The 15,681-nt window shown below is 32.8% G+C and overlaps 1 protein-coding gene across 2 annotated transcripts; it reads right to left on the reverse strand.

Annotated features, from left to right (window-relative positions):
• Nucleotides 1-10,047: 10,047 nt before the first annotated feature.
• On the reverse strand, nucleotides 10,048-11,438 carry LOC110667601 (universal stress protein PHOS32-like). Of its 2 annotated transcripts, none has more exons than XM_021828495.2 (3): nucleotides 10,929-11,438; nucleotides 10,671-10,765; nucleotides 10,048-10,525 (listed from the first exon to the last, which is right to left on the reverse strand). In XM_021828495.2, exons 1-3 carry the CDS (start codon nucleotides 11,269-11,271, stop codon nucleotides 10,241-10,243), a joined length of 723 nt encoding a protein of 240 aa, XP_021684187.2. In that variant the 5' UTR covers nucleotides 11,272-11,438; the 3' UTR covers nucleotides 10,048-10,240. The 2 variants fall into 2 exon arrangements, with proteins under 2 accessions (XP_021684187.2, XP_021684188.2); XM_021828496.2 differs by having other exon boundaries at nucleotides 10,671-10,762; nucleotides 10,929-11,436.
• Nucleotides 11,439-15,681: the final 4,243 nt, after the last annotated feature.

The following is a 15,681-nucleotide window of genomic DNA, read 5'->3' on the forward strand; positions in this document are numbered from 1 at the left end:
CAAACCTGCAAAGAAATGTATACTTTTAAATTTCATTTCCTCCAACTCCCAAACTAAAAATTGACATTCATGGCACTTATAAACATCATCAACTCATCTCAACAAAGTCAAATTCCAGTAATTACACAAAGTCTCCAATAGTTAGGTCAAAACCCCAACTCCAATTTGTCAATCACAACATACACATGTAATCAAATTTCTAACGCATACAACTTCATCTACTTATCCATCAACATCACTAATCACCATTTACATGCATGAATTTATCAAACTCCCACATTTTCCAAGGCTACTAAAATGAGGGTTCCAAAGTTTCTTATCATTTGCTTTCAATTTCATGTTATACTCACTCATTTCAACCTCAATTCAAGATTTAACTAAGGAAGGAAGAGAAAACATGCACTAACCTTGTTCAAGAATTTCCCAAGCTTGTAAAACTTCAAGATTTCTCTTTTCCTTTTCTGCCTAGAGCTCCCTTAAGGTGTGGGGATGAATTTTTATGAAGTGGACTTAGAGTTTTGTGGTGAGAAAGGAAGAGATTTCAAAGCTTGGAAGAAGGATATCAATGGACGAAGAATGGGGAAAGGGTTCGGCCATGAGAGATGAAATGAGGAAGATGAAGTTGAGTGTGTTAGTTTTTGTCACCTTATGCCTATTTATACTCCACTACAATTTTATTTATTAATTATAATAATTAAAGTTTGAACATTTCTAATAATTCCCCTTATGTTCCTTTAATTACATTACATATAGTTTCATGTTTTCATGGGATTTTTAAAATTTTAATATCATTCATTTTAATGGACATTTAAGTCAAAAGTCAACTCTAGGTGCCAAATGATCAAAATGCCCCTCTTCGGGTTATAGTCAAACTTTTTCGGTAATACCAACTAAATCCCTGACCCGATGGTTCCTTTAATTTTTATACTGTCTATTTCATTTTTATTTTCATATGTACCAATTAACTAAATTTTCTTTTGACATTTTTAATGTCATTTGTACCTCAATAAACCTTTAATTAAGTCTCAAAAATTATTTTCTAGGGTTCCTCGCGGGTTTGGGGTCATCAACTGTCTACGCAGTGACTTCCCGGTATGGTCACCAATCGACATGGTTCCGGCTCCTTTAACCTAGTTATATTTTATTTCTTTTATTTTTTCTTAATTTTTTTTTGTCTTTATTTCATCAATTTATGTTTCCAAACATTCTAGCTGTCCGAACAAATATTAGCCATCAGAATAGTAGGATGTTTGGACTACCTAAGGTGAGGGTGTTACATTGTACTGGTGGCTTTGTTAACGTTTCATGGGCAGACATATGCCATTGGTGGCTTTGTCGACACCTTATAGGCAGATGTGTGTTGTTAGTGGCTTTGTCAATGCCTTATTAGTGGACGTGTGTCGTTAGTAGCTTTATCGACACGTTATGAGCAAACGTGTGCCATTAGTGGCTTTATTGACGCCTTATTAGTGGACGTATGCTGTTGGTGACTTTATTTATGCCTCATTGGCAAATGTGTGCATTAGTGGCTTTATCAATGCCTTATTGGCAGATGTGTGTTCTTGGTGGCTTTGTCAATGCCTCATGGGTAGACGTATGCTATCGTGGCTTTATTGATGCCTCATGGGTAAACGTGCTGCAGGTGGCTTTGTTAACACCTCATGGGCAGATGTGTTATTAGTGGCTTTATCAATGCCTCATGGGCGAATGTGTGCCTTTGAATTTTTTATTATAATGTTGCTAACAATTTAGAAAGTAAGAAAGCACTATCTTTATTGAAAAATAGAATGGATTGCTTACATAAATTACTAAATTGGTTAGTCTAATGGTAGTGCTTCTTGAGGTTATTGATATTCCATGCTCGAGGGAGCAATTTTCCTTCCATATCTGCTAGTTTATATGCTCCTTAGTGGATGGCCCTAGTAACTGAGTATGGACCTTCCCAGTTTTGGTTTAGTTTACCTATGCCAGCTCAGCCTCTGACTTTTATATTGAACATTCATGTCTATTTGTGTCGACATGTTGCCATGTGAATGAAATCTTTTTCCCTTTGAGTTTCCAGCTAACCAAGGGAAAATTTGAGGTCCTCTTCATTGGTAGCAGCCTATGGGTTTTCTACTCTTATTGTTAGAGCATGGAATTCTACTGGGATCGCCACTTCGGCTTCATAAGTCAGGAAGTAAGGTTTCTGCCCATTCTTGATCTAGGTATAGTTTGGTATGCCCACAGGACATTAGTGAGTTCATATGGCTATTTGCCTTTTGCCTTATTCAATTGCTTTTACAATTCTTACAAGATGGTTCTGTTAGTCACTTTGGTCATTCCATTGGACTGTGGATGGTAGACTGACGTGAAGTGGAGATTGATTTGAAACTCCACATAGCCTTTAAATTTCTTGGATCCAAATTGGGTGCCATTGTCAGTGATTATCACATTTGAGACACCAAACCTTGTTAGGATATTAGTCTTTATAAATGTGATGGCCTTCTTTATAGTGATTTTTATGTTACCTTAGCTTTTGTCCACTTTGTGAAGTGATCAATTGCTACTATCACATATTTGCATTACCTCGAAGCTTTTGGGAAAGGGCCAATAATATTAATTCCCTACTGATAAAAAGGCCAAGGGCTGCCAATGGTGACTAATCTCTCCGTAGGATAGCGAGGGATGTGATCAAATTCCTGGCATTTTCAAACATGCTTATACTAACTGCTTGGCATCTTCAACCACAGTTAGCCAATAAAGTCCTTGTCAGAAGGCCTTTTTAGCAATTATCTTGACACCTTCATGGCTACCATAAATTCCTTTATGTATTTCTTTTAGAGTTTGGATTCCCTCCTCAGAGGTGATGCACTTACGCCAAGGTTACAAATAGGACCTATGATAGAGCTAATCATTAATAATGTCATATCTTGTTACTTTCTTAACTATTTTATCTGCTTTTATGGGATCTTGGGGTAGGACCCCTAAGTTAGGTAATAAAAAAAAGGGCTCATCCATGTTTCGCCAATATTAATGGGAAAGGCTTCACCTTGGTTGACTGTTAAACATTCTATCTCTTCAAAATGGATTAGGCAAGTTAAGTGCTACTCGCCTATCGTTGCAAGTTTGGCTAGGTTGTCTACATCAAAGTTCTTCTCCTTAGGGATTTCAACAATTTTGATTTCTCCTCCTTTGGCTCATGTATCAACTAAAAACTAGAGCCTTTGCATTTCATACTTGGTTAGATTTTGACCTTTCACTTGGAAATTGCCCAGGGATTGATTGACCACAGGTTTTGAATCAGAATGTACGATCATGTGCATTGCCCCTACTTCTTTCAAAATCTGTAGTGACATTAGTGGTGCCTCATACTCAACCACATTATTGGTGGCTTTAAATGTTAGTTTGGCCACGTATTCAAGTTTTACTTTATAAGACCCTTTAATGATTACACCGATGCTTACTCCATCTAAACTAGCTGCCCCATCTACCTAAATATTCCATTCTTACTTAAGTTCTTATTCTGATAAGGGAACTAGGGTGAGCTCTGCTACAAAATCAATTAGGGCCTATACTCTTAGTACTGGTCTAAGGCCATGCCAAACATCATATGCCCTTAAGTAAATTTTCCATTCTGTTACTCACCCAGTGGCTACTGATCATTGTAGGATTTTTCTAAGTGGGTAGTTAATTTGAACCTTCATTGTATGAGCTTCGAAGTAAGGTCTAAGTTTCTTGGCAACTATAACTACTACAAATGCTAACTTTTTTAGAGTTAGGTAATTGTATTTTTCCCCTTTTAGTACTAGGCTTGTGTAATAGATGGGATATTGCTTGCCCTGTTCTCCCTTAACCAATACGAAACTAATAGTTTCATTATTTACAAATAAGCAAATATAAAGTTTCACCTAGTTTGGGCGTGTTTAGTAAGGGAGGCTGAGTGAGGAATTCCTTTAGTTCTTAGAATGTTTTTTGGCAATCTTCATCTCATTTGAATTACTTTTTAGCTTTAAGGGCTCTATAAAAGGGGAGGCATCTTCTGGCTGAGAATGACATAAGTCGGCCAAGTACAGTTACCCGCTCATTTAGTTTTTGTACATATTTTATTATTTTTGGAGGTTGCATTTCCATGATTGCACTAATCTTTTCTGGATTTGCTTCAATTCCCCTTGGTGACACCAAGTACTCAAGGAATTTTCCTGCTTTTATCCCAAAAGTGCATTCTTTAGGGTTTAGCTTCATGCTAACTTTGTCTAGGACATCAAAAGCTTCTGCTGTATTGGCTGCATGATCTTCCAACTTCCTACTTTTAATTATTATGTCATCAATGTACACCTCCACTATTTTCCTAATTAAGTCTTTGAACATATTATTGACTGGCCTTAGGTTAGTTACTCTTGCATTTTTTAGTCAAAACAGCATTACTTTGTAATAAAATACACCCTTATCTGTTATGAAAGTTGTTTTCGCTGAGTCACTTGGTTCCATTAGTATCTAGTGGTAACCAGAGATAGCATTTACGAAGGAGCATACTACATGGACTACTGTTGTACCCACTAAGTGATCAATTGTTGGGAGTGGATAATGATCTTTTGGACAGGCTTTATTCAGATCAGTGAAATCAACACACATTCTCTACTTATCGTTTACCTTTTTTACCAGGACAACATTTGTTACCTATGTTGGGTATTGGACTTCTTCGATAAGCCCTGCCTTTTTAATTTAGGAACTTCATTGGTTATGACTTTCTGTTTATCAGGAGCAAAATACCTTTTCTTTTATTGGATAGGCTTGATTGTCAAGTCAATATTAAGCTTGTGTGTTATGACCTTTGGGTCTATTCCTTTCACATCTTCTAGTTTTCAGGCAAAAATTAATATCTTGGATTTAAGTGTTTATATTACTGCATCCTTGCTTGGACCAATAAGTGCTAACCCAAGCTTCACCTTCTTTCCCTTTTCCAACCCAATTTCACTGACATCATTGGCTAGCTTCGCATTTATCTTATCCTCTAGTTTTTCTAACAACTCAATTGGGAATGAGAGTTAGGATATGGTTTTGGTAGATTGTCTATAGCACTCCTAGCGGACTTTTGACTTCCTTAAACAACCGCTATTCCCCCTACTATAGGAAGCTTTAGACATAATGTCTCCATGTTGATAATTATGCCTTGGTTACTTAAAACTAGCCTTTCTAAAATTGCATTATAGGAGAAAGGAATATCAACCACGGCAAACTCAACATATATCTCCCTTTTGAATTATTCATCTCCAATGACAATAGTTATGTTTATGGTACCCAGAATAAGTACAGATTTATCACTTATACCCATTAAAGGGTAAGGGACTTTGATAAGTCTTCTCTTTGAACACTAAGTTTCTCATGCACATCTAGCGTGATGAGGTTCATCGAGCTTCCGGTGTCAATTAGAACACATTTGACCATATATTTTTTCATACAAAGGGTGATAACCAGAGGGTCAGAGTGTGGGTGAGCTACTTTATCATCCTCGTTACCGAAGGATATGGGTGACCGACATAGTTCCTCTACTCTAAGTATCATGTTCAAGCTGTTCGTTGACTTTCTATTTTTCTCTTGCTTAGCGGGATTGGGACCTTCTGCTATTACATTAATAGTGTCGATGGGCTTTTCATCATCACTTGTTGCGGTCTATGCTTAGACTTTTTCCTCCTTTCTCTATCATAATCAAACTGAGTATGGCAAATGAAATGACTTCGTGCACCATCCCTAACCAGCCTTTTAATCTCATCTTGCAGCTATCTACATTCATTAGTGTTATGACTAAAATCACCATGAAATCTGTAAAATTTATTCTGATCTCACTCTTTTATGGTCCTAGGATTCAGTTTTCTTGGGTATTGATTGATTCCCCAATTTTTTATATCCACATTAGTACTCCGGATCAAAACTCATTTAGGGAAGTGTAATTTATGTATTTATCATGCCCTTTGTCCCTGTCACCAATAAAGTTGCTTTGTCATTTTGGTATATTGTTCGGGCTACTCTTCTTCTCTTTAATTCTAATTTCTTTATCTAGCTTTAACAATTGCTTTTCATCATTCAGGCTGATATACTTTTGGGCCTGCTCCATGAGCTAATAATAATTGCGAGCTAGATGAGGGAATCTACAAATTTGACATTGGCGACCCCTTTTTAATGGCTTCGCAAGCAGTTTCATGATTCAATTGCTTGACTTGGATGGCTTTTATGTTGAAACTATCAATATAACTTCTTAGTGACTTGCCCAAGTTTTGTCTGACCTTTTGCAAGTTAGATGACAGTTTCCTAGGTGGGATGCAGATGATGAATCTTTACTTAAATTCTAAGGCTAAGAGCTAAAAGCTCAAGAGTGAACTGGGGCAGAGATGTTGATACCACTTTTGAGTAATCCTTATCAGGGTTGATGGGAAGACCTTGCATAGGATGAAGTCATTAACATTCTGTAGTTGCATTATAGTTATGAAATTTGCTAGGTGGCTCTTTGGGTCAGACCTGCAGTCATATTTATCCAAAGTCGGTAACTTGAACTTTAAGGGAAAAGGTTCAACTTGGATTTCATCCGTTAAAGGAGAATAGTTGCCCATACCAAAATCTTCGTCAGGATTAAAATTGCTTTGAATCTCCAGTTGATGCCTTCCTTTATGGATTTTGCTTTAGAATCACTAACCTTTTCTTTGCGCTATTGTTTCAATTTTTGGGGATCTAAGATGGCACTGTTCTCAAGAGCTCTTGAGTTTTCCAATTGGACATTTGGGCTTTTTAGGCCAGCATTTTCTGTTTCTAATTCCTTAATACACTGTGTCAACTACTTAAAGGTCATGGGGGTTGAGATGGGGTATTTTCAACAATAGTGACATCATTGGTGGTACCATTACCAGTAAGAGGGTTGACAAGAATTGGTGGTGGTTCCATAGGTAAAGTGTTTGAGGATATGTTGGTAACGGTGAGAAAAAAGAAACAACAATCACAGAACTTGTTTTTTTATGAGAAAATATTATTGAAGTAATTTTCCCATAGAATGTGCCAATGATATTGTTCTTCTTTTTGGCGAGTTATAGATGTTAGGTTCAAGGATCTGAAAGAGAAAATAGCACCAGGTGGGTTAGATGACCACTACTTCGATGCTTAAGTTAGTGATGAGAATATAAAATAGTTGGGGAAAAAACTGAGTAGTGTACATACTTGGTGGCCCTTATATAGGTCTTTGAGGTGAATTCCTATTAAGATTAGGAGTCTGTGGTTGAGTAGAACTAGGAGTTTGCTTCTCTAGTTGAGTCGGATGGAATTCTAATCATAGGGGATATTTTGGGATCATTATCCTTAAAAGTAATCCAAGTATCTCTTGGGTGAGTAACTCTCTCGTCTGAGTGTTTGAGTGTCATCTAGTTCAAATTGCTTATTACCCGTTACTCAGTTATTCGTTACTCGTCTCTTATCATTATTTTAGTAATAGGGACATTAATTTGTTTATCAGGAAAACAACCAAACTCAATTAAAAAATTTTCCTTTTTTTAAAGATGTAAACTGAAAATGAAAACTTCCTATTCATAATAGAATCACACAAATTGTGACTTTGAAATAAAAAAAAAATAGCTGTGATTAAGACTTTATTCTCAATAAATTATGGAAAAAACCTCCACAATTTTAGTTAATGACCAAAAAAATCATAAGTGTTCCATTTTTCTTTTTAATTTTATTATATTCTTTAAATTTTATCAATTAACATTGATAACAATTCTATCTAATTTCGTAACTTCCATTTGGAATATGCACGTAATATTTATAAAATTGTTATGGAAGCATTTTCCTAAGGAAATATTTTTCTTATTTAATAAAAGTACTAGGATGTTTCCTAACTTTTTCATTTAATATAATAAAAATTACTTTTTTTTTTCTTATGAAAACATTTTTCTATGGACGTTTTGGTTGATGATTGTGTTGAAATAGAATTATTTTTTAATATGCAATTAATGAATAAAATATTATAATAAATATAATTAAAATTAATATAAATATTTAAAGGATATAAAAAATCAATTAACATTTAGAATTATACAAGGAAAAAAGTTTTAATAGATCAGATTCCTTAGTATGGTTCCTTAGAGCGTAAGTTGCTTTTCTTTTAATTTTTTTTTTTTAATTATTCTTTCTGACTCTACAAATTCTTCGTGGCTAAGAAAGGCTTAATTCTTAACGACTACGAATCAAGTCATCCAATAACAAATCCCATTGGTTGATCACCGTCTTGACTCTTTAGTTCGTAGGCAGTGGCTCTATATAATCACCAAGCTCTCTTTTGCATAATCACTAGTCTCTCCTTTGCCTGGCAAACACAAAGAAATTAAAAATGCCAGGCAACGACGAGGGATCCAAAGTTGGTCGAGTTGTTGGGGCAGTGGCTGGAATTGCTGTTGGAGTTGCCGCGGTGGCTTGGAGCATAGCTAGTATTGTGTCAGACTCAGGTTCAGCAGCTCCAAACAGGAAGACTATGAAAGCTCCTGGAAGGGATTATAAGATGTACCGGGATGATTTTGAGAAAGACCATGCTGGTTATTTTCGCAGCCTACGCGAAAAGTAAAGAAGAGATTAGGAATGTCTAATTGGAAGAATGAATGGATTATCTGTCAATCTGCTTTCTTGTTTTAAATTTTAATGGTAATAATGAAACTTATTGTATGCTGGTGGATGTATTTGATTTCTGATGCCTAATTTTGTGTTCTCTGTCACTCTCTTTCTTTCACTCTCTCTCTCTGATATTTTTCTCTCAGAGCTTCAGGATCATCATAGTAAATCAAACAGAATAATTGCCAACAAAGGAATTATGGTTTTGTGAGCTTTTCGTTTTCTAAATGGGATTATGAGTTCACTACATCCCCATTGGCCATAATTGAGCTTTATTGGCCATAATTGAGCTCTATTTGCCATTGAGAAGAGGTAAGTAATGTGATAATGTTTTCACGGTGCATTACAATTCATCAAACATCCTTTGATGTACATGCAGAATTGAGAGCCGACAAACATAGTGCAGAAAGTGTTTAGGGTGTACTTAAACCGCCTACTCTAATTCGATTTCTTAATATTGTCAAACTTGTTTAGTTTTATATATTTAAATTAAAAATTTATATAAAAAATTATTTTTATTAATAATGTTTATTTTAAAAATTTAATAATTTTATAAAATCTTTAATTTTATTTTATATAAAATAAAATATATAAAATTTATAAACATTATTATAAAAAATATATATTTTATATTTAATTAAATATTTATATAAATAAATTTATGTAACAGATATTCAATATATTAAATTTAAATTTAAATCTATTATAAATATTAAATTTAAATTTATTTTAAATTATATATTATCTAAATTTATCTTATTATACGTAAAAACATGGCTCAGATTTACTTTAACGATCAAGCTTATGCCAAGTTGACGCCTTTGCACTCAAATTTATGAAAGAAAATGACCAAGTTCTAGGAAATTATGTTATTTGTAGGGCCAAAATTATTACAGGGCCTATGGAATGGACCCCCCATGGGCATTGGCCTTTTTATTTTACAATTCATTTGATTCAGGCCCAGACGAACTTTACTGGTTTAGCTCTGCTCTAGGAGGCCACTAGTGGGGTCTCCGGCCAGTGAGCCAGTAACATTAATCCTGAATTAACTAATAGCATAACCGTCACGCAACAGGCAAAGTGAAAGATTCAATTCCTGATTACTCCCTCAATTAAAGGTTTCTAATCTCAATTCAGTTTGCGTGCCCATAATAGAACCCTGAGAAATAATCCAATGATCCAAGGACAAGGCTCCCTCATTGGCAATTCTAGATGGACTTAAGAGCAACGTCCCCAATATAATGTCTCAGGTCCTAACCTGGCTAGGAGTCTGAGCCATTTAAAAAAGAAAAGAAAAGGGTCAAGAACCATGTGCTTTGCTGAGCCACTGTAGCACAGGGAGAGACCCTAAAGGGATCAAAGGGTCCCATTGTCTCCCCCTTGGCCACAATGCTAAATGCCCTAAATAATGACAGTCGACACTTTTTCACTCACAACCCAATGCCCTTTTCATTTCTCACTACACTTTATCATTTACAAAGCAATGTTACAAATTTAAAGAATAAAAAAAAAGAAGCAATCACAGATCCTCAAAACCAGGAAAATTAATTAAGAAAAGAGAATAAAAAAGAGGGAATAATTAAGACATCAAATTAATTAATCAATTAATTGGTGTTTAAGCTAAGAGCCAGAAATCTTTATGACGCTTCGTGGTGATCAAATAACCTCCATGTTTTTTGCTTTTCCTCCTTACTGCAATGGCCATGCAGTCAGCGTTCTGGATGCAGTATTCCACCACACCACCTGTGACTCTATTGCTTGCCCACATCATGATGAGTCTCCATGTCATTGATCTCTTCTTCTGCCCTAGAACCAGAAGTGCCACCCCTTGCCTTTTCGCCTCTTCCACTATTAATGGACCTTTCTCCTTTCCCTCCACTACAGCAATCTCAATTTGTATCTGCAATGCAATTAAATTCCTCTCAAATTGAACATAACAATTTCAGGGGCAAACTTTTTTTCCCTTCTTTAAATATTAAGAGGCTTGAAATTTTGAAAATCTTACTTGGAAGATCAACAATCAACTTAAACTAATCACTACGCACCTCAGGTCTCTTCAATTGGCACATATCCTTCAAGGAGTTTACAAGTTCATAAGCCCTTGGAGCTCTTTCCTTGCTTGGCTGCTCGCTTGTAGCTGCTTCAAGTATTAAAATAAAAAAGAAGGAAAGAGAAGAAAAGAAAAAGAAAACCCTGCTCATGTTTCATCCGTTAATGGGCAAAACTAGTAGATAGAACCTGAAAACCCCTTTATTTTTTTTTGATAAATCAAAACCTGAAAACTAAAACATAAAAACACCAACCTTGTTTGTTGGAAGGCTTGGCTACATGAAGAAGAATGACAAGATCCTGGCTTTGAACAGTGTGAGAGAGTGCCCATTGCAGAGCTCCCTTGGCTTCCAAGCTTGAATCAACCACTATCATGATTTTCCTGCCAATTAAGGGCTTTACTCCCTCGCTGGACTTCTCTTCCCCGGGAGTATTTCCTGCTAGATTCTCACTAGTAGTCTTCTGATCATTTTTAGTAGAAGCAGCAGTACAAATATTCACATTAAGCTTGGATTGTATAGGCGGTGATCGGACTCTAACATGAGGCCTAATCCTGTTCAGGCAGAAACTTGGCAACCTTGTGCCTACCTTCCCCATCTCTCCTGAGATGGGTGTTAATTAAAGGAGACACCAATTATATATTATCTCAGAGGAGAAGAAGAAGCACAAGAAGAGAAGGTAATCATTAGGCAAATTGCCTTCTCCAGAACTAAATTTCAAGATATTGGTTATAGACCACTGTCAATAGACCACTGTTATCCATTCTTTGCCCTTTTATTTTATTTTTCCTCTATGTTCCTTTTTTTTTTTTTTTTAAATCATGTTAGTTCTTTTTTAAATTATTTTTTCCCTGTGGCCTGTGGGGCTATTCTCGAAAGTGCTCGCCATGAAGCTGTAGGGCCAGTGCCCTTAGACCAGCTATTGTCATTTTATATTAATGGAATCATATAATCTTATTATGTGCTTTCCACTTCTTTTAGCAGCTCTTTCATTGTATCTTGCCTCGTGTTAGGTACCATTCATATCATTTATTAAATATCCTCTTTAATTTATAATTTTTAATATGGACCAAACTTTCCTGTTATTTTCCTGGCTAGCAAATGCATGGCCCCATATTTATTATAAAAATAAGAGAGATAAATTATGTTATATATTAATTCCAATTAATAAAACAATATGATATTAAAATGAATTCCTATCATATTTATATAAAAATTAAAATTTAAAATACTTTTAACAAATGAGATTATAGAATATATATATATGCCCTTAATTAATTTTTTCAAATTACAATAATCTATACATATATTAAAGCCAAATCTTAAAAATGACTTGTATAAGAATGTGCCACCTCATTTAATGAGAAGACTTAAAAATTGATATGTGGCGCACTTCTTTTTTATTTTTGTTTATAAAAATAAATGTATCATATTAAATATTATCTTTTATTTAAATACTTTTAAATTTCAGTTACTAAAATTTTATCTCAACCATAAAAATAATAATTATCTAAAATTCTATGTACTACATTTTTTATGAATTTTAAATTTATTAAATTTACCATTTCATATATTAGAAAACTCTAATCATATATATATATATAAACAATTATTTATAAAAATTAAAAATTTTATTTTTAAAAACGTTTTTTATATTTAAAGTATAAAAATTTTAATAATAATATATTTAAAATCCATCACATTGGATATATATATATATATTTTTACTCTATTTATCATTTTATTGATATTTATCAATTAATTTTAAAAAAAATATTCTATTAACCAACTTATTTATTTATTTATTATCACCTGAAATAAAATTATAATTAATAAAAAAAATTTATCATTAAGATAATTTTATAATATGATTATAAAAATATAAAATATAAAAATATTTATACTACCGGTTAACTTTGTAAATTTTAGAGTATCCCATGTCAATTTACTACTGTTAAACTATTATACCCTAGGCATGATGACATTAAGTGTATGGAGTAGAGTATATATCATGTTTTGAAGGCATTAAAAAGATTAAATAAATAAATAAAAAAACTTGAAATATGCCTTGTTTGGGATTGACATTATCATAGTTTGCACACATTATTACTGATGAATAAAAAGTGGAGATGATTTGCCATGTCAATGAAATTGAGCCTTCAAGCAATTTAAAAGTATAATTTTAAAGATTTATATATATATATATATATATATATATATATATATATATATATATATATATATATATACATATATATTTTTAGATTTTCATTGATTTTGAACTTAATTTGAGTTCCACCATCAAATTTAATTAGTTAAATTATTAAAAAAATATCTATATTAATTATTATTTAAAATATATTATATAATAAGCTTCATAAATCACAACAATTAAATTAATAATTATAATAATATCATTAATTAATTATATTTTTAATTATATATATAACTTATAAATAAGTTGATTTACGAGTTCATAAATAAGATAATTTACAATCTTAAATTAGCCAAGTAGTAGAAAGCTTAATTTTAACTTGTTTAGTTAACAAGTTTAAAACATAAATTGAGTCCAATTTTTATGGAAAAAAATTATGGGTTTGGGACTATAATTATGTATTCTTACAACTCATTATACCCTCATCATAAAATTAATAATACAACAAATTGTTATTTTATGCCGCATGAATTTTAAATATATTTTTCTGCATTCAAACTGTGATTTGATTTGAAAGTTTTACATTACAATTCGAATAGAATAAGTTTCACAATATGAACTAATATAAATATTATATTTTTTTTATTTTTTATAATAAATTTATGAAATATTTAAAAAATGCACTATAATATTTGTAAATTTTAAGTGATTATATATATATATATATATATATATATATATATATATATATATATATATTTATCATAATAAAACTTTTTTATCGTAATGTAAACTTTATATATAGTCAAATTATGTAAATTTTATATTATTTTTTTTATATTGAATAATAGTGCATATTTTAAAATTTATGTGACTGTTATAATAAAAAAAAAAGAGAGAGAGAGAATTAAAGGCGCAATGTCCTCCTTAAGGATTAGGTAGGAGTAGCTATGCAGAACTCCATTAGGCAAGATCATGGTAATAATTCTTGCAGGATATTATCAGTTGGTAAACATCTTGGGCAATGATCAATATAAGATTGGAAATTAGGTATAATTACGTTTTATATTTCATGTTGTGATGCCAAACGTGGTTAACACTATTTCTAGCTAGATTTTCATGATTAAAAAGGTTTAATGACTAAAAAAGTTAAATCATTTTGTATTTTATTAATTTTATTTAACTACTATTAACACCTTTAAAATTTTATTTTAATATCTATAAAATATCAAATGAATATAAAATTTAATAATAAATTATAGGACATTTTATTTTCGTCTTTAAATTTTAATTTATTATAATTTTTTTTTTATTTTAATTTTATTTTATAAAAATTTATCTAATATGATATATTAGGTTTATGATTTAAAAAAATAATTAACTTATCATTTTATCTCATTTTCTCTCACACTTATAAAATATTAATCATTTTAACTACTAAACAGAGTTATTAAATAGAATTATTTTCACTAAATGATTAAAAAATTAAATAGAATTATTTTCCAAAGTTGTAGATTAGTTGAAAAAAGAAGTTAAACAGAATTAGCACTAGGGGTGAGCAGATTTCGATCTAAATCGAAAAATCAAACCGAACCGAGTCAATTCGATTCAATCAGTTCGGTTCGGTTATTTTCATAAAAAATAAAAAAAAATTGAACCGAACCAAAATTATAGATATATATAAAGAAAACTCTAAGATTTTTGAATTCTGATTTCTAAGTTTTTTTTTTTAATGTTTTTGTTATTGAGATTTAATATTGAAAATATGAAATCTTACAAAATTTGATTTGATCGGTTTAAAATAGAACCGAACTGATATTTATCGGTTGGTTTGATTTTTAAAATTTTTAATTTTCGATTTTTAGTTTTATCGGTTCAGTTCAATTCGGAATCGAACTAACCGTTTGCACACCCCTAATTAGCACTATAGACACCATATTTTGGCCAGCCAATAAAGTTCACAGGATTCATCGAGTTTTACAAGCTTCCGGAGCTGAACATAGAGAGGTTCATCAATCTCAGAAGGATCCAAACACCTTATTAGGCGGACTCTTCGAAGCCGATCCCCCTTGATTGAGTTCGGTCTTAGTCCCGTTTTGTCCTATCTCATTGAAGTTTGGTCTCATATCACTTGGTAATTTAGACAATTCGATATTACCCCGATTTCATCTGATCTCATTAAATTTTGGGTAAAATTCCAATTCGGCTTAAGTCGAGTTCAGTCCAAATTACTAAATCAGCTTTTATCTTCTTTGGTTATCCAATCTCATATGTTTGATGGTTCGATCTCAACAAATGATGGTGTCGAGAAGTTCGGAAATAATAAAAAAAAAATAATAATGATACAAGTTCGGAAAAGAAAAAGATACTTCATTAAAATTCTGGAAAATTATTACTAGTCACACTTTAGGTTGACTCCCCTCTGCTCGATCCGCATCTACATTTTCACCCCCCTCTGCCTGATCCACATCTATATTTTCAACCCCCCGAGCCTCACTCACATCCTCAACTTCTCCAGTACCCGGAGTGAGCTTCTTCAGCCAAGAGAAGTCATCTTGAGGTTAGCGCTTCAATAGTTTGGTCAAGAGGTCTCCATGGGCACTTACATATGCATTCGCCTCCCTTTCGAGGGCATCATTCTCTTTGGGTTTTAGCTCTTCTTCCTTGGCAAAGAGATCCTCACAAAATTTAGCCAAGTCAATACCTCGGCTTGTGTGCGTATCTTCCAATTCTCTCTGCAGCTGAGCTATGACTTCCTTTGAAGACTTCACTTGCCCTTCCAGCTCCACAACTCGGGTGTCCGCCACAGCGAGTTGTTTCTTGAATGCGAGAGCTTCATGGATCACTTTGGAT

This window comes from Hevea brasiliensis, chromosome 2, assembly GCF_030052815.1.
Source record: "Hevea brasiliensis isolate MT/VB/25A 57/8 chromosome 2, ASM3005281v1, whole genome shotgun sequence".
Classification (NCBI taxonomy): Eukaryota; Viridiplantae; Streptophyta; class Magnoliopsida; order Malpighiales; family Euphorbiaceae; genus Hevea; species Hevea brasiliensis.

What these genes read in the sequence shown, in the direction of transcription:
- LOC110667601 (XM_021828495.2), bottom strand. Translation starts at nt 11,271, where the DNA reads ATGGGGAAGGTAGGCACAAGGTTGCCAAGTTTCTGCCTGAACAGGATT. An exon ending in CAAGCCTTCCAACAAACAAG is followed by an intron (nt 10,766 to 10,928) that starts GTTGGTGTTTTT and finishes TAATACTTGAAG; the next exon opens with CAGCTACAAGCGAGCAGCCA. An exon ending in GCCAATTGAAGAGACCTGAG is followed by an intron (nt 10,526 to 10,670) that starts GTGCGTAGTGAT and finishes ATTGCATTGCAG; the next exon opens with ATACAAATTGAGATTGCTGT.